The sequence below is a fragment of the Lonchura striata genome, chromosome 1A (genome assembly GCF_050655825.1).
Source record: "Lonchura striata isolate lonStrDom1 chromosome 1A, ASM5065582v1, whole genome shotgun sequence".
Classification (NCBI taxonomy): Eukaryota; Metazoa; Chordata; class Aves; order Passeriformes; family Estrildidae; genus Lonchura; species Lonchura striata.
The window spans coordinates 46,397,608-46,419,043 of record NC_140741.1 but is presented as its reverse complement, the minus strand read 5'-3'; the positions used below and the strand labels follow the sequence as shown (position 1 = coordinate 46,419,043).

Genomic DNA, 21,436 nt, shown 5'->3' with positions numbered 1-21,436 from the left:
TGTTTCCACTTAGTTATGTAGAGAAGTGTCACGTAACTAAGGAATATGCTGTCAGAGGAATTAAAGAATTAAGTTTTAAATCCTGCACACTTTTTGTACATGATTTTCAGTATAACGTACTTGATTTATAATGAAAATGTGAAAAGAAACACATGGAGTATAACTGTAGTATACTATTAAAAATATTTTTTAGTCCTATGATTTAACAGTAATCAACATGTGAAATTCTTTTAGATATTCTGTTTTAAAATTAGGAACAGTATTTAATAAAATATTTTCTGTTTAATTACACAGTTTTTGCCAAGAATGAGGAAAATAATACAAAATGTAAGAGACTTAATTTTGGACAAGGGAGTCCGCATTTCCAAGCATTTTAAAATCTTAGATATGAAATCGCTCACTCAACTTAGTGACTTTTACCAAAAAAAAAAAAAAAAAAAAAGTGCAAATACACTTTTGCTTCAAAGTCAAACTTAAACAGAACAACCCATAGCACATTGTTTCCTGCAGCAGAGACACCCCTTCCTACAAGGGCCTTTATTATGCATGACACAACAAGCAGCACCCAGTCAACCTGAGGGAAGCCCACAGGCTCGAAGGGCCACTGGCTGGCTCTTTGTCACCAAATGCAGCAGGTTGAATGCAGACATCACTGTGATATCCTCACCAACAAAACCAGAGGCAAAGAACAGGGGCAAGAGCTGAGTAGGGAAGAAAAAAAAAGAAAAAAAAAAAAGATGAGAACAAATTAAAACATCAAAAATATTTTCATTCACAGAAAAAAAAACAATATTTAAAATTTTATAAGACCACCGCATGGGACCATAATTCTAAATGCATTTATCTTTGTGTGTTTAACAAAAATACTACCCCATCTCCCAACATTTTTATACATATTACATGGAATTCAGTGGAACCATTTTATATGTTACAAAGTGAGAGGGACTGGACATTTTTATAGAGGGCATTCACGAGCTGCTTTAGATATCCAGCTGAGGACAACTTGGGGTAGTAGCCTAGTCACAAGTGCAGGGGTACTAAGGAAAAGAAACCTTAGAACCTCAGCTAGATAATAGGAATCCTGCCTGGAACACCCAGGAATGCTGGGCAGATCAAACATGCAGGCTTTTTCTATTTATTTTATTTAAACCAAGATCACACTCCACAACATTTCTGAATGATGAATGCTGGAAACCAGTCTTTGCTAAAAATTGTTCTTTTGATGACTTATCTGAGCAATGTGACATTTCATTGTAATAAACTTGCCAGATATCTTAAAACCATGGCTTTTCAAAGACAGGAAATAATTCATGTTGTAAACTGTCTATGAGATATATTTAAACAATCTTCCAGCCAGTTCAAATGTAGCAAACAGAGAGATGGCAGTCATGAGATTTTATTTCAGAAGGGTTTAATGCACAAATGCTAATTGTTCCATTCACCCCACAACGGGAAAGAAACGCAGCTGCCTTATAACCCAGCCATGCACAGCTACAGCTCACTTCAGAAGATTATGTGATGTGGGACGGGAGCCAATCCCCAGCCAAAGGCGGTACAGAAACACTCTGGGACTCCCGTGGAAGCAGGATCGGGCCCCTAGTAGCCGTGGAGCAGCAGAGCAGGTCTCCCAGCCTCCTCTCAAACTCACTCTTTGGTCTGCGGCAGCCCAGGAGTGAGTCCTGCCACGGCCCGTGGCAGTGGCTGGGAACAAACCTGCCACAGTCTCGTCCTGAGGAGCAAGACTCAGAGCAAGGACACTTCTAGAGCACCCCGAACAGGTGCAGATACCCCATCCCCGACAGCATTCAATGCCAGGCTGGACGGGACTCTAAGGAAGCAGGTGTAGTTGAAGTTGTCACTGCACATCGCTAGGGGTTGGATTAGGTGGCCTTTAAAGGTCTCTTCCGAGCCAAACCGTTCTGTGATAATTCCATGACTGTAACAAGGATCCAGCCCCCAGCCGTAGCCATTATCAAACCGGTCTGGGGCCCATCTAACAGAAACCTGCCCGCATCCACACGCCTCAACTCGATCGTAGCCAAACCAAACTCGCTGCGAGACTGCCGACACTTCCGTGCTGCCCGACGGCGGCGGGGTGCGGGGTGCGGGGTGCGGGGTGCGGGGCGGGCCCCGCGGGGCAGGCAGCCGGTGAGCGCCCTCACACGCACACGAACACGCCACACGAACGCGTCTCTGTCGTGGCGGCAGCGCAGCCGCGTGAAAAACAGCGCGAACCCCTCCGCAGCAGGCTGCCAGGAGAAGAGGCTGCGCGCAGCCCCGCCGCAGCTTCACCCGTGCCCCTCACCGGCTCTGCCCCTCACCGGCTCTGCCCCTCACCGGCTCTGTCCCGGCTCTGTCCCTCACCGGCGCTGTCCCGGCTCTGTCCCTCACCGCCTCTGTCCCGGCTCTGTCCCGGCTCTGTCCCTCACCGCCTCTGTCCCGGCTCTGTCCCGGCTCTGTCCCTCACCGCCTCTGTCCCGGCTCTGTCCCGGCTCTGTCCCTCACCGCCTCTGTCCCGGCTCTGTCCCGGCTCTGTCCCTCACCGCCTCTGTCCCGGCTCTGTCCCGGCTCTGTCCCGGCTCTGTCCCTCACCGCCTCTGTCCCGGCTCTGTCCCGGCTCTGTCCCTCACCGCCTCTGTCCCGGCGCTGTCCCGGCTCTGTCCCGGCTCTGTCCCTCACCGCCTCTGTCCCGGCTCTGTCCGGCTCTGTCCCGGCTCTGTCCCGGCTCTGTCCCTCACCGCCTCTGTCCCGGCTCTGTCCCGGCTCTGTCCCTCACCGCCTCTGTCCCGCGGCCCCGGGCTGAGGCCGATGCCGCGCTCCGGCAGCAGCGGTACCGAGCGCCCCCTGTCGGCGGGCAGGCCGCAGCGGCCCCTGCCGGTGGCGCCGCCTGGCGGCCGCTGCCCAGCGCACGCCTGCGAGGCGCCGCACGGACAGCCCAGACGGACACTGCCTCCCTGCCCTCCTCCGCCTCCTCCCTCCTTCAGCTGCAAGCACCTTAAGGGAAATTATGTGAAATTCCCGAGATTTATAAAATACATCCTGACCTTTTGAAAATGTCAAGCATGTCACTGTTCACCAAAATGTTATTATTTACTCTCACCTATTTATAAAGACTTGGAGGATATGCAAGTCATGAGAGTCCAATAAAATATCACTGAGCATTCATGAAAGTACTTTATTGCAGTTAATCTAATTTATTCTTTTATTGCTAATGCTTTGATTGTTATTTCTGTTCACTTTTACATTATAGCAATGCCCAGTAGTTCCAGTGGGAGGCGACCTCCTGGTGACAGGTACTGTATGCACACAAACCCTGCTGCAGGAAGCTTACAAACACCCATAAGAACAGCTTGTGAAGAATCACTAAAGAGAAGTGCATTGTCAAACTCACCGCAATTAACACATTTGGTTTGGAGGTGCTTCACCCCACCTGGCAATTCCATGGGTACAGAGAACAGATTTAGGGAGAATGATAGTAACATTGTGACAGATTCATATCTTCCCTCTGCTCTTTCTGTGGTGCATGCAAGCTTGGCCATAGCCTTTAGCAGGCTCAGGTGCCGTATTTATGTATCTAATTTACTTAGGAGGAACAACCAGAGCATGACAAGAAGTCCAGAGAAGGGCAATGTCATTGGTGAAGTGTCTGAAGCACAAGTCTGATTTGGAATGGCTGAGGAAGCTGGGGTTGGTTAGCCTGAAGAAGATTGTAGCCACGTGGGGTGTCAGCCTCATCTCCTAGGCAACTAACAGTAGGATGACAGGACATAATCTTAAACTACATCAGGGGAGGTTTAGATTGGCCATTAAGAAGAATTTCTTCACAGAAAAAGTGATTTGACATTGGAATGGGCTGCCCAAGGAGGTGCTATGGTCTAGTTGACAAGGTGGTGCTTGGTCAAAGGTTGGACTCGATGATCTCAGAGGTCTTTTCCAACCTAAATGATTCTGTGAAAACACCATCCTGGGAATAGAAGGCTGGTGGTTTAAACTCCCATGCGATACACACCTAGCCCTCTAGAGGTTAAGCAAAGCCCCCATGCTGGTGCTGAAGGTACCTGCCTGAGCCCCAGGGGACCCCATCTGTACTGGCAAAGCTCCTCACCTTGCCAGTGCTAGGGCCAGGTGGCCTGGGGACAGCAGTGCTAACACAGCTGTCACATGCCTGAGCCACAGTGAGTACTGCAGCACTGCACTTCCACCACACAGACTCATCACCTCCCATATCTTTATTGCAGTTCTGCAATATGCCACTCTCCTGTAAGGACAGATGCTACATGAAGAGATCAGAGAAGACTTCACAATTCAGGGAAGGGGATGATGCTTTTACACATCACTGTTTGGGTTTATTTTGGTGGATTGTCCTTTTTTAAAAAACATCTGCTGATTTCTGAGCTGTCTGCAACACCCAGGACACTGTTGGCTCCACCAGAGTTATCCCTGGGTGTCAGCAGACCCCTTGGAGCCCCTTCACTGTACTTTATTCTTTAACAAAGTACAACATGGATCTTCTATCTGTTTGGGTCTCATAAGATGGACACCATGATCAGCAAAATCTTGCAAATCTTGTAAGTACAGATAATACAAACACAGCAGTAACTATGTCATTAGCTGAGTTTCAGAAGCAGTTTTCTAGGATATGCATTTAAACTCCAGGGAAGCCTTTCTCTTAGGAGCCTAATGTTGGCAAATATTAAGGAATTACCAGCTTTCAAGAGTTTCTATATTGTTGTGGACATTCAGAAAACACAAGTTTCACCCCAAATTTATTAGCTATAAAGTAACATAGGTGGTCTGTCAAATTTGTCCTTCGGAAATTAAGAACTTTGTATGTACTCAGGTTATGTTTTTTCAACCTCTGTCTGCAACTAGAAAAAATTCTTTGGGTGAAGGACAGCTTGAGAGGTTAAATTCTGATATTACCACATCTTGTTTTTAAGAGCAGTAGGGGAAGCATCAAGGGTCTTGGGAGCTCGTAACACTACTGGTTTAAATTTTTCCATATTCAGTGTTATTTCTGACAACTCAGGTCCAGAATTCCTAAAATTACATGAGAATCCCAGCTCTCACAAGAAAAAACATGACGTTTTAGCTCTTTACAAGTAAATTAAAAAAACATCCACAAATTCTTAAGGGAAGGATCAAGATTTTTTTCTTGCCCCAATAATAAGACCTTAGTAGTGTGAGGTTTCTACTTTTTTCCAATTTCCCTTCCCCCAGCCCCGAGTCTCTGGCCTCATTTGGAGGGCAGGAAACAATTAAGAGATAGGCACACACTAGTCAGAGCGCCAGGCTCCCAGGCTCTTGTCAGGAATTCCTATGTCACTGGAAAAAACAAAGAGCAAAAAAAAATGCCACACTGAAGAAAGCCAAACAATGAGAAGTTAGAAAGAAGTAAAGGCCTGGGAGTCTACTGTACTCAAGTGTTAAATTAACAGTTTAATTTTTATCAGTATTTGTTTTGTAAAGTTTTTTTCAGTCCAGTAATAACTTTGAACAGTTGTTTTGCAAAGGGTTTGCTTATTTGTTTTGACACAAAGCAAACTATAACCGAATGTTTCCCTGACAAAACTTAGTGGATTATTTTGTATATATGTTTATTTCAGTTTTAACATTTGGATATTTATTTTATTTTATTTGGCTTTTGCTCACCTAAAGCTGCTGCAGTCAGAGTCAGCAGACAGGACAGATCAACCCTCAGGAACTGCAGAAACAAAAGGTGCAGCCTAAAGAGAGAACCACATGAGCAAGTTTTTCAGTAGATCATGTGCCTAAACAATTATTTACTCCCTAGTCACTTTTCCTTAACACATTCTGTGCTAACACCAAAGACCTTGGCCTTTCCTGCTCTCTGCACTGCACTTGGTGGCTTTAAGGGACTTTCCTGTTTGCAGGTTAGACATGGTGTATGCTATGGTGTGGACAAAGGCAATGTTGAATAGCTTGTAAGAGATGTTTAATAAACCGTCATGAAGCTGCCAGCTGTGGCAGGAGACTGGAGTACAGGAAAACTTTTCAGCAGGGGCTGACTGCTGGTTATTTATCAGTGAAAGAAGGAGGGAAGAGTTCCAGTTCCCACTCCAATCCAAGATGTCTAATCCTGAAACTAGCACCCTTTTCAGTGTACAAAGCATTTTCGCGCTTATGTACCTCATTAGCTGGGCTGTCCTAGCCTCCCAACAGCCTGAGAGAACCATGAGGGGCCAGTCTTCAGCCCTCAAAAAAACCACACATTCTATGAATATGCATTTGTGCTTTATAATGATATTTTTTGACAACTGCATGTTTCACTGCACCATACTGCATTTGAAGCATTTGGCAAAAAATAGTAAAGGTAATTGACAAAAGCCTTGGTAAGGATAATTTAGATAAGATATTAGGAAGAAATTATTCACTACGAGAATAGTGGAACACTGGAGCAGGTTGCCCAGAAAAATGGTGAATGTTCCATCCCTGTAAGTCAAGGCCAGGTTGAATAGGGTTCTGAACAACCTGGTCTAGTGGAAGGTGTCCCTGCCCACAACAGGGATTTTGGAACCAGATGATCTTTCAAGTCCCTTCCAACACAAACCATTCTGTGATTCTATGAAATTTACCTTTAAAGAGAGACTTTGCGCTCTGGATTTTCATGGGCTTGTTCATCTATTAAAAATGAAAACCAGGTGTCTTCAAAAGTTTGTGATTTGCTCTTTACTATTAAAATGCCTTGTAAAAGATCTCTGTCTGATGAGAATAAAATACTTTAATCATTAACAGCTAGAATAACGAGAAGACAATTATAAATTCAAGCTTCTCTAAGACTTATTGAAGAGAAATAAAGCATTTTAAATTAAATTAATTGCATTAACCTTACAGGTCTACAGAAGTAGTGTAGCATATAACTTGCATGCTTGTCAGCATATATTCTCCCCCAATACAATATTAGCTTCTCAGTTACAGCCACAGAAATCTGAAATATTAGACATGAATTCCCACTTCACTTTTAAGACTCTCAGTTAAAGCATGTTCCCCTTAGCTGCTTGTGCTGGAATGTACAAACCAAATGGCAATTCTGACTACTTCTAGGAAGTTTATATTGTGCCCTGATAAAAGAGGTAATTACTGCCATACCTCATAATATTTGAATGGAACACCAGGAAATGTCAAGGTTTAAACTTGAAGGTAGTACTGTCATTAGAATGGAGCCTAAACAGTGAAGTTCAAAACCTTTTTATTTTCTTGAATTTTACATATTCTCTTATACTGGATTTTGTTCTTAAACCCTTCCCAGAGCAACTGAAACTCTAACCTAAAAAAACTTCCTGCAAAATGCACATAAGACATTTTCAAGTACCAGTTTGCCCACACATACTTTATGTGGGCAAACTGGTACTTGTGGATACTGTCAGATCTAGGTGTTTTAATGGCCCTTACTTATAGGAATCATAATTTGCAAAGCAACCAGACAAGTCACCAACTGTGGAGTCTATTCAGTGTTTCATAAGATGAAGTGTAGCAGTTGTCCCTGCACCTGCAGAGCCAGCAGGGCCGGAGGTGACAGACGCCTGCCTGGGCACAGTGAGCAGGACACACACCACGGCTGCACAAACTCCAGGGGTGCACAGGGCCCTCCCCGTCCTACGGCTTCCTCAGCTTCCTCACGGTGCCCACCAGCCCATCCTCCTGCTCCTGTGAAACAGACCAGTATATGGATGTCCTGAGGTATCCTTTTTATATTCTAGATGGGAAGCTTCAGCAGCTTCTGTTAATGGTGGGAGTAGGGAGGAAGAAGAAAAGTCTAAAGGTTGAGACCAGACAAAAAACAGATGAAAGCAGGAAAAGAGAATGAGCAAAAATGCTCATCTGCTCACACTGAGTCCCACTCTCTGATATATAATTGACAAGCATCACCTTACGGACTAATACCCTCCATACTTTATCCTTAGGATACATAAAGGCTCCTACTGAGGTGAATCAGAGATATTTTTAGGAGTTCAGCCTTTAGTCTGAGCTTTATTACCCAGACTTCAGTCATCCATGTAAGAGAGATGAGATTCCCACAACAGGTTTTAGATTATCATACAGCCTAATAGTATTACCTTTCCAATAAAATAATCATGAAAAATCTTGGAAAACAAACCAGATTCTGAAATCTCTGCACACAATTCAGCCTATCTCACTGATTCCAACTGCTAACACAAAGATATACTATGTGAGGAGGCACCATATATCTGTGTTTCCATTTGTATTAGAATGACTCTCCAGAATAGAAAAATTATTTATACTTATAAAAGAAAAACAATACATCTGAGAAGAAAATAAAGACATATATTTAATTTTCATCTAATTACCAAACGGAGGTAACATTCTCTCTATCAACAGCTGCCTAAAATAGAAAGCTCACTATCTCTCACAGGAATAAGCCTTTCTGTATGCTGAACTGGCCACTGCATTGTTCTCCTCTCCCACTAGCAAAAAACCAGTTTGGCAACAATGAGGTTGGTGTGACTAAAGCCCAAGGGTGTGTCCAGGGGCCAAATTTAAAAAGCCTGAGAAGTGAGAAGATAATCAAAACAAAATTAGTTTTTTAAGTTTTTGTATCCTCCCAAAAAACAACAAGGGGAAAGGCATATTAATGCCTCCCTGTTCAGCAACTGGCTCCCTTGGACAAGCAAACTGCAGGCTTGATTTCTCCTTATTTTACTGCTAACATTTACACACAGCAGAGCAGTGATACTGATCCCCTCTAAACAACCAAAGGATGTGGCCCGTGGAGATGTGGAGAGCATCCATGCTACACTGAGTAGGAGCAGAGGAGGGAGGCAATTGTTTCTGCTTTAAGTAATACAGAAGAAGGTCCTTGCTTAAGGGACGCTCACTTGGTCCTTAGGGAGGGTAGTAAAATGGAAGGAGATTTCATTAATGTAGAGACAAGACAGCATAAGCCTTGTGAAAAACAGATGAAATGGGAAAAGAAAAACCGCAAAGAGACACAAAAAAGCAGTGTCCCCCATGAAGGGAAGAAAAAAGACAAGTAAGGAGCCCCCAAGCCTGGAATGAAAGAGAATTCTTGGCTAAGGGCAGAAACCAGTGAGTGAGTCAGTCTAGCAAGTGCATCTGTCATTTGGAAATTGTTTCCCAATAGTTACGACTGGCAATACTTCCCAAAGGAAAGTAAATATAGGTCAATTGGGATTCCCCTCCACTCCTGCTCCTCTCAGATCTGATGCACTAGAATAGTGCTGAGCTGCACTTCCATTTTCCCTGACTTGGTAGCCTGCCAACATACAGCGCATTCCTTTTATGGCAGTGAGTTTATAACTACAACAGTTGTAAACTATTCTTAAATGGGTCTTTTCTGAGAATCACGATCCTTTCAACATCTTGAAAATTTTCTCATTTTTTCTTTTCCAGGCAGTCCTCTCCAGTACAGTGGTAAAGATTTAATTGCTTCCGGTCCTCAGATGATGAGATACAAATGTTCTGGAAATAATCTTTTAATTGAACAATTCCTACTGGCAAGCCCAAAAGCTTTTTGTGTTGCACACCAATAAAGGATTCATTCTCAATACTAAAATAAAAAAAAAAAAAAATTCTGGGTTACTGCTGTGAATAGAACTATGTAAGGGGTACCCTAGCACTCAAAGACATGAAATCAATTTTTTTTTTGTTTGATTAGGTATGTCTCCCTCTCCACCATTATTTGCATTGTCAGGCTTACTAATACAGCAGAGATAACAAACCTTCTATTCTATTTTCAATTTGGGACAAATCCCATGCATCATGTTAAATACAACTTCCTTTTATAGCCATGAACAGAAGACCTTCAACAGAAATTTCTATTCTGCTATTCTGAAACACCTTTGTACTTAGCTTTTACTTTTCAATGAAAAAAAAAAAAAAAGACTAATTTTGAAGATTAAACAAACACATCATTTGGAATTGGCATTCTTTTAAATTGTGTTACACATTACTCTATAACTCAGCAGATTTTTTCCTCACCTTACAAAGATTACTTGCCTGGGTAACAATACGCAATAGATACATGACATGAGCAGTTTCTCCTAGGTAGAATATCTTATAAATGAAGCAAAGAGAAAGCTTCCAGCTAACTGGTACGATTTAAGCGGACTTCAAACTAACACAACAAAACAGTGCACTCTTCTGAAAAGAGCACGGTCTGGCTGGTTCCAGGGGGATGCGAGCAAAAGAAACCAGCCCTGCAGGGCTTTGCTTGCTGAGCGCGCACTCCCGACCCGCAGGGCGCACGCAGGCTGCGGGAGCTGCCGCTTCTGCTGCAGAGAACCTGAATTCTCAAACATCACAGACCACATACATTTGGTGACTGTCTTGCATGAGGCACTGTAAGGAAATGTACAAATGACACTTACTAGTCCACTGAAGGACATAAAGTCCCTGAACATATCAGAGAGCCCGAAGAGTTGTGGTTCCATTCCAAAACTGGATGGTTTTCCCCTCCAGTTTAATGAGTTCTCAGAGTAAAATCCGTACCAGGGAATAAGAACTCTCAACACTCCCTGCCACAGCAGGAAATTAAGGTATCCTCAATGGATGCCATGGAGTTATTACAGTGTATATATGAAATTACCAACAATCAGTAGGTCTATCACCAGCAGATTTTTAAGATGTTTAAAACTCTTTTAATTGAAAAAGTAGTTAATGCTAATATCTGTCTACATGCATATATATGCATGTAATGTGCCTATAGATGTCATGCACCCTGCTAGAAAAATAAAGTTTCAGTGCAAAGGACACATTTGTCTTGGTTCTATAATTTCATTCATTCTGCATTCTTCAGCACAAACCATTTGAAAGCTGAATTATCTCCCTCTATCTGTATTATTTCCTACTTCAGAAAATATAATTTTTATATCAGATTCCGAACCAGACCTGAGTATCTTGTATTATGTAAAAACGTTTTTAAGTAAAGGGTTTGTAAAATTTAGTTATGATCTCTCTGTCAGATAGTATAACTTCATCTCAGAGCAATTCAGGTGGTGGTTTCTTTTTTTATCATCCCAGCTGCTATGAAAGCGTTCCGAGTTAAAGACACCATAGCTGCCAATCTCTCCCCAGCAGTCTCCCTTACATGGAAATTTTCCACGTGGCTTTCTCTACAGACCAGTACCGCTGCTCACCACCGAGCGGTGCCAGCTGCCTTTGATACCATCGCACACTGCACAGCCCCGGCAGCTGTCCTTCCAACAGCACGGGCGGGTCTACGCACATGTCAACAGAGCAAAAGCATCCTTTAAAAATGCGCCTTTGATCAGACAGATTGTGTCACGATGATATGCAGAGCAGTCTTATGAATATACATGAAAACCTCAGCCTTTCATCCAAAAATATTTTTTAAAAATGATAGCATATAGAAGGTCTGACATTGCACAAACAAAAACAGAAACAAAACAAAAAACAAACATAAGAGAATGCTCTACATTCTGCAACAGGAGCACTTATCATCCAAAAACCAAAGAACCTTTATGAAGCTGAGAAAAACCTCAAACGTCCAATACATAACAAAATAAAATACCATCAAGTAAAACAGAAACTCCTATCTTGTCAAGGTTGCACTTTTATTTTTTTGAATAGCAGTGAGAAGACACCACAACAAGTAGGGAAGGAGTGAGATGTAAGCTTTGAGTGAATACTGAATATCAATGACTGAAAAATGAGAGAGCAAGGAAAACTATTTCTGTCCTAATAGGAATAAATTTGATTAAAATATAAAGACCACTTGGTTTTAAACCACTACCCAAATTTTCTGACTTTTAATAACCAGGATTATATGTACATATATGTACATTACCTCTATTTAGGTAATTACAGTGATTAAAACATTTATTCAAGACTGTCCTTCTTACAAGAGAAAATGTCATAGACCCATAGAATCACAGAATAAGTTGGGTTGGAAGGGATTTTAAAATCATCTGGTTCCAACTCCTCTGCCATGGACAGGAGCACCTTCCACTAGACCATGTTGGTCCAAAGCCCATCCAGTCTGACCTCAAACACTTCCAGGGATGGGGCATCCACAGCTTCTCTGGGCAGCCCCCTTCCAGTGCCTCATCACCTTCACAGCCAAGAATTTCTCTCTAATATCTAATCCAAACCTATTCTCTTTCAGTTTAAAGCCATTCCCCCTTGTCCTGTCACTCCAGGCCCCTGTAACAAGTTCCTCTCCTGCTCTCTCGTAGCCCCATCAGGTACTGGAAGGGGCTCTAAAGAGTCTCCAGAGCCTCTTCTTCTCCAGGCTGAACAAACCCAGCTCTCCCAGCCTGTCTTCATAGAAGAGGGGCTCCAGCCTCTTAAGAGCTTCCAAAGACAAACTTTTTCAATGGAAAATGCTATGTGGAATCTGTGAGCTGAATTGTGATTTTCATTCCAGTGCAATTTAAAAATCCACAAACCTTTAGGCATTCTAAAGCTATTTTCCAAATCTTGAACAAAAGATGTATTAATTCTAGCAAAACTTGCTTAAATTATTTCCCTTCTCTTCAAAGTGTCCAAAACATGAAGGTGTCTCTTCCACCTCTTTTAATTGATTGAAATTATTTATTAAACATTATATTTTTGTCAATCCACATTTCCCAGCCCTAAATGAATTCAAAAGGCAAAAAAATACTCATCTTACATCCCTCTAGCTGGACTTGCAATAATCATTCAAAACCTTTTCTGCAGGGCGAAAAACACTTACCTTAGGGGAAAAAAACCCATAAATACTTTCTCCTGCTCTGTTAAAGCAGACTTACAGCAGTGCCAGGCCTGGCAGCAGCCACACAGGCATGCATGGATCCCCGCCCAGGCAGTGCTGGTGCAGCTGGGGTGGCAAGGGCAACAATGCAGCCACCAACTTCATTCTCCTCTTTTTTTAAACTTGGGTTACTTTCAAGACTTTGTAATTTAGCTTTCCTCTGGATCAATATTCTAAGATAAATGTTGATGTTCTCTTTGCATAATCTGTCCCTAAAAGTGACATCTGTTCCACTTCCTTCAGCAGAGGCAGCAGCAGGCACCTGCAGCAGCCCCCCCCACCGCCCACCACAGCCAGCTGTCAAGAATCTCATTAAGCATTGCCCCAAAATGCAGTTTGTTTCTGTCCTACTTGGACTTGTGCTCCAGAAAAAGAAAATCCTGCACTTAAACCATCAGTGCCCTTCTTTCCTGTCTTCATCCTGATATTTCACACCACTCTGAGACATTTGAAATTCCTCAGCAGCTCTGCCATGCCCCCAGACCTCAGAGGCTTGAAACCTCAGCAACTCAGCCTCCAATCCCAGGACAGTGTCCTTTTCCTGTAGTTCACTTCAGCACATCTCAGTGAGAGCCTTCAGCACCCCCAGTCAGGTTAAAACAATGAAGAATGTGCCAGCTCTATGTCCACCTGAAATATTTTTAAAATAATAATTACTGAATAGAATTCTGATACATTTGCTCAGTATGTTATTTTTACAGCCTTGGTATGTATGTACAGAAAAATTCACATTCTCTTACAGTAATCTATATGTTTGAATTCTGTGTAGCTGCTCAGCAAAGCAAATAAGAAAATTAAAAAACCATAACCTATAATCAGTTAAGCCTATCTGCTAATTTCATACTTTGTAAAATAAGAAAATTAAAAACCCATAACCTATAATCAGTTAAGCCTATCTGCTAATTTCATACTTTGTAAAATAAGAAAATACAAAGAAAATAAAACCAACACATCAAATTATCAGGTTGGAAATAGAACTGTTTATAAAACAGCAGAGGAAATTGCCTGAAGTAGTTGCAGTGACTACTTTGAAACTTGAAATCTGTTGTGCAGACCTTTCTCTGAGCAAAACTTGTCACTGGAGATGCCAAAGTTACTTTTTTTTTTTTTAAGTCTTTATCAAAGTCTATCAGGCTTTCCACCTCATACTTAGGAACTGCACCTCAGGTACTATAGCTGCATAAATATGATACTATCAGAAATTAGGCATACTAATGTTGATCACTATATTCCAGGATCATGGAGCTGTCCTGTGTTCCTGAAACCTTTCCCTGAGGCTGCCCTTCTTCTTCTTCTGACAGATTAAGAAATTTATCCTAAGCATTTGGGAAACAAGGAGGGGAAATTTTTCAGAAACGAGCATGTACCTTGAAGGATTTTTGAAAGGTTTTTGCCTTTACAAAATATCAAGAGGAAGAGGGTAATATCCATTTTTAAAAATGAAGAAAAGACTGACTGGTGAATTATATGGCCATAAATCTATCTTCGATACACAGAAAGCTTTGGAAACAAAATACTAAACAATCCATAAACAGGCAATGAAAATTAGAGAGCAGTAAGCCACCATGATGGGCTTGCCAAAATCTAACCCCATAACTAACATACTTTTCTTCTTTCCTTGTACTCTACAGGCAAAAGGAAAGCAGCAAATCAAACAGACATCAAATGTAAAATACTTTTAGACAAAGCAAACTGGAAAAGCATTTTTCTTTCAGATCAAGGTCCTGTATCACAGGTGCAGAGCTGCTCGAATAAATACACTCGTTCAGCGCTTCTCCTACCAGGGCCAAAACCCAGCAAGAAGTCCTACTAAAACTGCATAGACACCAACCTGCAAGGAGTGTGAAACACCCTGAAGAGCTGAGCAGAACTCACAATGGTCTTAACAAATTGGAGAAATGGTCAAAAACCAGCAAGACAAAATTCAATGCAGTCAAGTACAAAGAATCACATTTGGACTTTAAAAGAAATCTTCAAATGCACAAAATAATCAAAAGTAAGAATGCTAGACTAGCAGCAATACAGCAGAAAAGGATGTCAAGTTTACAGTGACAATAAATTGAGCCAACAGTGTGAAACTACTAAAAAAAAAAAAAAAAAAAAAAAGAGGCAGATAACAATCTGGAGTTTATTAAAAAAGAGAAACATAATACATAACAGGAGGAACTGGGGAGGAAGTCTGGTCTGCTCAGTAGCAGTGAGGTATCAGTTGGAATATGCTTCTGGTTTGGGGTGTAGGGGAGAGACAGTTGTGGGAAGCCCAGAGGAGAAGTAAAAATAAAAGAGTGGTTCAGAAAGCCAAATCCCTGCAAAAATTTTTAAGCACTTGCCTTGTTTTGTCTGCAAGAGTGATTGTGGAAAAGGGATAATGCTCTGATAATCTTCTTCTCATCTTGAATAGCATTACATCACTCAGCTATTACACTGTCTTTATTACTGCCACAGTTATTACTTGACTGTCATTAGAGCAAAATGTTCTGGTCTGTAATTCATATGTAACTGAGCAACAGAAAGGGGTTGTTTTTCCAGACAGCTACCGTATTTTACATTTTAAGACTTCACAAGAAGAGCCTAGAGTCTTACAAAATATTGTAATCCTTCCCAGCATGGTTCAACAACTGCTGGAATAAATTGGTACAAACCAGCACCTCTCTCAAGTTCAGAGGTGAGTAGCAAAGCAGCCTTGTGTTTTTGGATGAGGGATGCCAGGTAGCAGTTTAGGTAGCAGGAGCATATGGTGGGTCCTTTCCCCGGTAAGCCACTAATTTGCTACAAGATCTTGCCCCTTTTGAGTGCTTGCCTTTGAGTAAAAGCAGGAGTACACAGAACAAGGACAGACAATTTGGTTTCTTTCATCAAAAGAGATGCTGAGGTGTGCTGTCTGCACAGTGTGTTTTTCCACCATGTACACACAAGAGCTGATGAAGCACTGATTTTGATTCTGAAAAACTGATTTTAATTCTGGGAAAAAAAAAAGATACAGTCTAAAAGTACATAGCAATTAAATATTAAGACTTTGATGAACAGGGGTGATTTTCCTTTTCTGCAGCCATTCAAAAGCAGAGATAATAATGCTATAGAAAACCCAAATAATTTTATTTGCAGAATTTCTGAATTTGCATCTCAGGGCTGTAATTTCACACAGTTGACTGATTCACCTCTACTTTTCCACCTGTCCCTGAGCTGGCAGCCAAAGCATCTGCTCCTGTCTTATTCCCATCTCTCTCTCACACTTGTGCTATGGCTACTGACAATGCTGTTGGTGTGTGAGCCCAGCCAATCTGACCTGCAAGCCCTGGTTTCAGCATTGTGCAAACTGGATCAGTGCACTTTTGAATCACCCATTAGTACAAATTTTACTTGAACTAGAGTGTAAGCTCTGATTGTTCATTATCAGGGCACATTAGGATGGATCTGCATTGGTTTTATGTTGAATAAAGCTTCCTCCCAGCAGCAGGATGGTGACAATCTGACCCAGGTGGCAAAGCCTGCTTGTATATTCAACCATTTTTCTTAGCAACTGAGCGACTTTGTATCAAGCCAATGCTTGCTCCTGAACCAGCTGCAGGAAGGCCAAGGCCAGACTTACTGTGCTGCATGAACTGAAAGACTTCCACACATCTATGTGGCTCCCACATAGCCCACCTTGAAGGTCCTAGTTGTTAAAATCATCTACAGTCTCTGTGCAGGCATCTGGAATAGCCTTGTCTGCAGATTTCCCTGAGAATCATGCACTGAGGAATGGAGAGGAACAAGAACAGGGCAATCCCTCAGCCAGAAGGAACGTTTTGTTGGCTATTTCCTTTTGGCAACAACTGGCATGGATCACTTCCCCAGGAAGCTGCTAAGGTTCCATGTGTTTAATTTTTTTTCCATTTTCATTGTGTGGTGAGAGTGAAAGTGGTGGCATTTGGCAGCTACATTCCATCAGCACTATTGTTACTCCCTGGTGGTAGGGATTTGTTTTCCATCAGGTGAAACGCAAAGGCGTTGTCCCCTTTTGGAAGGATACAGAGCTAAAGAGACCCATGGGGAAATACTTCCAAATGCCATGCATGACATTACTCTTTAAATTTCTTGGATGAGGTAACACTTCCCAACAAAACAATGTTTTAGCACGCTATGTACATTTTGCTAAGCTGCTGCCCACAGTTCAAAGAAATCATCAATCTTTATGTTCAGATGCTACTGAAAGGAAAAAGCAAACTGGGGACCTCTGCAGAAATCCTGTCCTTAGGCTTTGTCTGTGCAACACTCAAAAGCTGAATCATGTTTAAATCCAAAACTTTCTGGAAATAAAGAAATACTTATGTTATAAATTATTTTACAAAACAATGCAAAACTGTAATTTAAGTCTGTGAGGACAGCAAAACTGTGTTAGCACCTTATAAGTGTAAGCATTGTTCTTGCCTGTTTTGGGCTAGTATTGTTCAGTTCCTCAGATCTTAAAGTCCTTATTGCAAAAAGCCTCTTTATTCCCAGTTCCAGTTGCAAGATTGTGTGGTTTTCAGATAATGCTGAATTGAGGTTGCTAAATGAGAACCAGAAGGCTGGAGCTAAGCAGATAAATTATAATTTCCAATTACCTCACCATAAATGGGGTTCCCAAAGAATTCTTCTACCCTATTTTCACACAAAAAATACAGGTCAGCATCTTCACAGACTAAAGACACAAAAATCCTTGTTAAAATAAACAATGACATTCTTCAACTTCTGGTAGAAATTAATAATGCAATATGTGTTTCCTTCCTTTTCTTAAGTGGTTAGTTGAAAATTACTTTAAAAACACTGCTAGTTGGTTATACATTCACAAAATACCAGAGAGAAGGACTTAAATCTTTGCATTTGTACTTTTTTTTTTGTTAAGCTAGTACATATTAATAGCTCACTGAGAACCAAAGATCCTTCTGAGGGAAATGGAGCCTCTGAAAAAATAACAATAAATCCTACCAAAGCAAGGTGAGTAAGGGAAGGGAAAGTTATCCTGTAGCCACTTCTATTCTATGAAAAAAAAAAAAAAAAAAAAAAAAAAAGCCAAAAAAGCTCTCAAGTTTTTTGTTGTTCTGTTTAAAAGACCTCTGTTTTGTGTGGAGAAAATAACCTTGAAATACCTCCATATATGGACATGATTACTCCCGAGCAAGAAATACCCTATTTCTATCTAACCTTGTGGTTTGTTCCAAAATAAGCATACATACCAACTTCAGAGTTACTCAGGGAAAGATAAATCCACACCTGACTTTATTCAACAGTAATTCCTAACTACAATGTCATAAACACACCAGGAATGGGAGTCTTCTGGCTAAGGAACCCTTAAACTAGAGCTAGACCCAGCTATAATTAGGCCAATGTTTATCCCACTTTCCTATCAGTTAAAGCCTCCATAGCTTAAGTTCATACGTAGCCTGGCTGCTACCCAAACTGCAGTTTTTAATGAAAAAAAAAAAAAACAATAAAAAGGGGAAAATAAGGTCATTTTCCCTACCAATGACTAAAATATAATGCTGCATGTAGCTTAAGAGTTGCTCTGTAATGAGGACACACTCACTTGAATTATGCAGCTCAACAAAGCTATCTCCAAATTGGATGGCTTTACTGCATTGCTGGCTTGTAGCAATGCCAGTCAGATGCAGACAGGCAGACTTCTTAACCTTCTGTCTGAGAAGATTAAATCCTTAACAGTGTGTTTTCTTCTCTCCCCCTAGTCACTCGTATTACCCCATCTTTTAAAATAAGTAACAAAAGAACAATTAACAATCCACCTAATAAAGAAAGTCTGTTTTCTATCATTTCTAATGTAATAAATAGGTGGATCTCCAATGATACAGAAACAAGTATCAGCTTACAAAGCTGACAAAACATGAGTAGGTAAACAAGATCCTCCCATACCTTCATAAATAACAGGGCAAAGGACCAATATCTCCCACACGTGCAAGCTGTCCCTTACCAAACAGCTGTAAGGAATTCTTATGGTATGTACAAACAAAAAATAAGAAATTCTTACGGTATGCACTGACATAAACATCTGAATTAACTAACCCCTGTGAGAGCATGAAACTGCTACCACTTGGAAAAATGAGCAAGGTCATTCAGTCAAAAGAATTTATTTTTGTCTAGGATCAACTACTTTATATGGCTTTGCTACCAAATATAGAAACATTACCCCATCTACAAAGGCGCTATTTTTAAAGATTGTTCTTTTGGAAGAAAAATAGAATTGTTTTTTCTTCCTAAAAGATCATTCAAAATGTGTATTATTAAGATCCAAGGTACATGAGATGGAAAAAGAACTGATCAACCACATTCTGGACCAACCATATTCTATATATTGTTTAACTCCACTAATTTTACCAGTTTTAACAAAGCAATGCAGAACTTTATCTTTTTAAAAATCCTTTTTATATCTCAGAATTCTAGGATAATTTAGTAAATTTGGTTAAGCTGCTAACCCAATTTAATTCCCTACATAAATTTTAAAAGACAGTTGAAAAATACTGTTCTAAAATAAGCCGCGTCTAAAATGAGGCAGAAGATTCTTTTAGAAACTATGAGCAAACGTCTGATTAAGATGACAAGCCACATGGAAACTACTCCCAGAATCAGACTCAAAGGGCACTGTTACCAACCAAATTTGGCAGACAAGGAACCATGACGAACTGCAAAGGCACGCAGCAACGTAACAAAAAGTTGGGAATCATCAGCAAATAAGACAGAAAGCACTTGTGTCTACTCATCAAGGGCAAGAACATAAGCAGGACGAATTCAAAGCATTAAATTCTGGATTCAGATGAGTAGCACTGTGACACAGTGGGAGTGGAGATCGCTGTTCCATTTACAGGTGACTTGCCATAAGAAGCCGTATCAGTACGGCAAAGTATCAGGCTAGTGCAGATTTCTCATTCTGACTTCTGTGTGCCCAGAGGGCACATCTTCAGAATGGTTTTAATCGCAACAACGGAGAAAGAGCTAAAAGCATGACATATGTAATGTAAAGCTCTATACTTTCTTAAATGCTGTGTTTAGGGTTAGAACACTTACAGAGACTACCTTACAGCATTTATCACTAACAGTTGACTTTCAGCCTTATCTGTAGATATCTACTGTTAGATTTGGCATTTTTAATACACAGCTATGCTTGTTTAAGATCACTGTGCCTTCAGACAGTCTTTGAGCTAAGAGGGTGATGACTGAAAATTCAGCTCAAGCAGGAAGGACAGAATTTATAGCTAATTTGTCAAATACTACAGAAAGCTTAATTAAGTCTCATTTCTGTTTCCAGGAATATTACAATGCACCAAGAACAGCTACATCAACTTGGGCAGGGGACCATAAGATATAAATTATACTTTATCTTTTACATCAATTGCATCTGTCAGAATAACAACACCAAACAAACCTAGTCAGCGAATACACTGAGCTTCCTCAGAAAAAAACACAAGCAAATTCCGAGCTCACTTGTGAAGCTTAAGCTTCTTTTTTGACCTAGCGCTGCACAATTTACCGCGAGCTGGGGGTGGCGGCTGAGCTGAACTCGTTACGCACTCGGTGGAGCGCTGCTTCCCCGAGCCAGCTACTCCGCTGCGCGCCCCGCTCGAGCCAGGCGCTCCAGCGCAGGACGCCCGGGGCCAGGCGCTGCGCCGCGCCGGCGTCCAGGCGCTGCGGTGGCCACGGGAACGGCACAGCCAGGATGCGGCCGGGATGCGGAGCCGACGAGTGCTGTAAAGGGTTCGCTCCGTGACACGGGGACCGACCCGAGCGACCCCCCACCGCAGCCCCGCTCTCGGCCGCCAGCAGGGCCCGCGGGGTCCCCTCAGCACCGACCCGCTCCCCTCCGCTCCCGCCGCAGCCCCGGCAGGTGCGGCCCGGCCCGGCCCGGCCCCCCGCGCCGCCGGGGCCGCTCCTCCCCTCGCCCCCGCCGTAGCCCCCGGCCCGCCCTCCCCGCGGCACGGCAGCGGGGGCCGCTGAGGAGGCGGGGGCCGGGCGCAGCTCCTACCTGCGGCTCCTACCTGCGGCTCCTGCGGCGGCCGCCAGCGCCAGGCAGAGCGCGGGGAGCAGCGGCGGCGGCGCAGCGCGCATGGGAGCGGCCCGGGGGAGCGAGCGAGCGGCCCCGGCCCCCCCGCCCCGCGGGAGCGCAGTGACGGGCCCGCCGCCCGGGGAGCATGACGGGAAATTCCTGGGCACCGGCGGCCAACGCCAAATATGAACATGGAGCCGGAGACTCCCCGCACGCCCGGCGCGACCCGGCAGCGCGGGGAGGCGGCCGGGCCCTGCCCCATCCCGCCGCCGCGGCGCGGCCGAAGCGCCCCGTCCCAAAGGGTTAAAGGGTGCGCTTCGGGCAGCCCGACGAAGCGCCTCCTCGCTCCTTTAAAGAGACGTTCCTGCAGTTCCAAGAGCCCCGGCCGGAGCGCTCTGGCCGAGCGGAGCCAGCGCTGCCGTGACCCTCGGCTGCCTGCGCGGCGCCGGCCGGGAGCGGGGACAGCAGCGCCGCAGCGGCTCCGGCTCACGGCTCCCACCCGCAGCCAGCTCCTCACTTTAGCACCGGCCCCGAAGCTAAGAGCGCGCTCAATGCCCACCGTGCCTAGCTTCCAAAAAGGAGGGAACTGAACGACATCGAACTTCCTCCTCCTGCTGCTCTTCCACACGCGACACGTATATGTATGCGGGACAAATGAATGTAAATCA

The 21,436-nt window shown here is 43.0% G+C and overlaps 1 protein-coding gene and 1 long non-coding RNA gene across 2 annotated transcripts in view; both read right to left on the bottom strand.

Moving 5' to 3' along the window:
- MSRB3 (methionine sulfoxide reductase B3) overlaps window positions 1–20,976 on the bottom strand; it is a 79,385-nt gene extending 58,409 nt beyond the window's left edge. Inside the window, exons 1-2 of the mRNA XM_021547365.4 lie at window positions 20,761–20,976; window positions 575–701 (exon numbers count right to left, since the gene is read on the bottom strand). Coding sequence (XP_021403040.4) covers window positions 575–701; window positions 20,761–20,961 — 328 coding nt within the window. The 5' untranslated portion in view covers window positions 20,962–20,976. The remainder of the gene's footprint in view (window positions 1–574; window positions 702–20,760) is intronic.
- On the bottom strand, window positions 9,860–20,641 carry LOC146763472 (uncharacterized). The gene is made up of 2 exons (XR_014951926.1): window positions 13,631–20,641; window positions 9,860–13,563 (listed from the first exon to the last, which is right to left on the bottom strand). It is a non-coding gene; the product is annotated as an uncharacterized LOC146763472 (long non-coding RNA).
- Window positions 20,977–21,436: the final 460 nt, after the last annotated feature.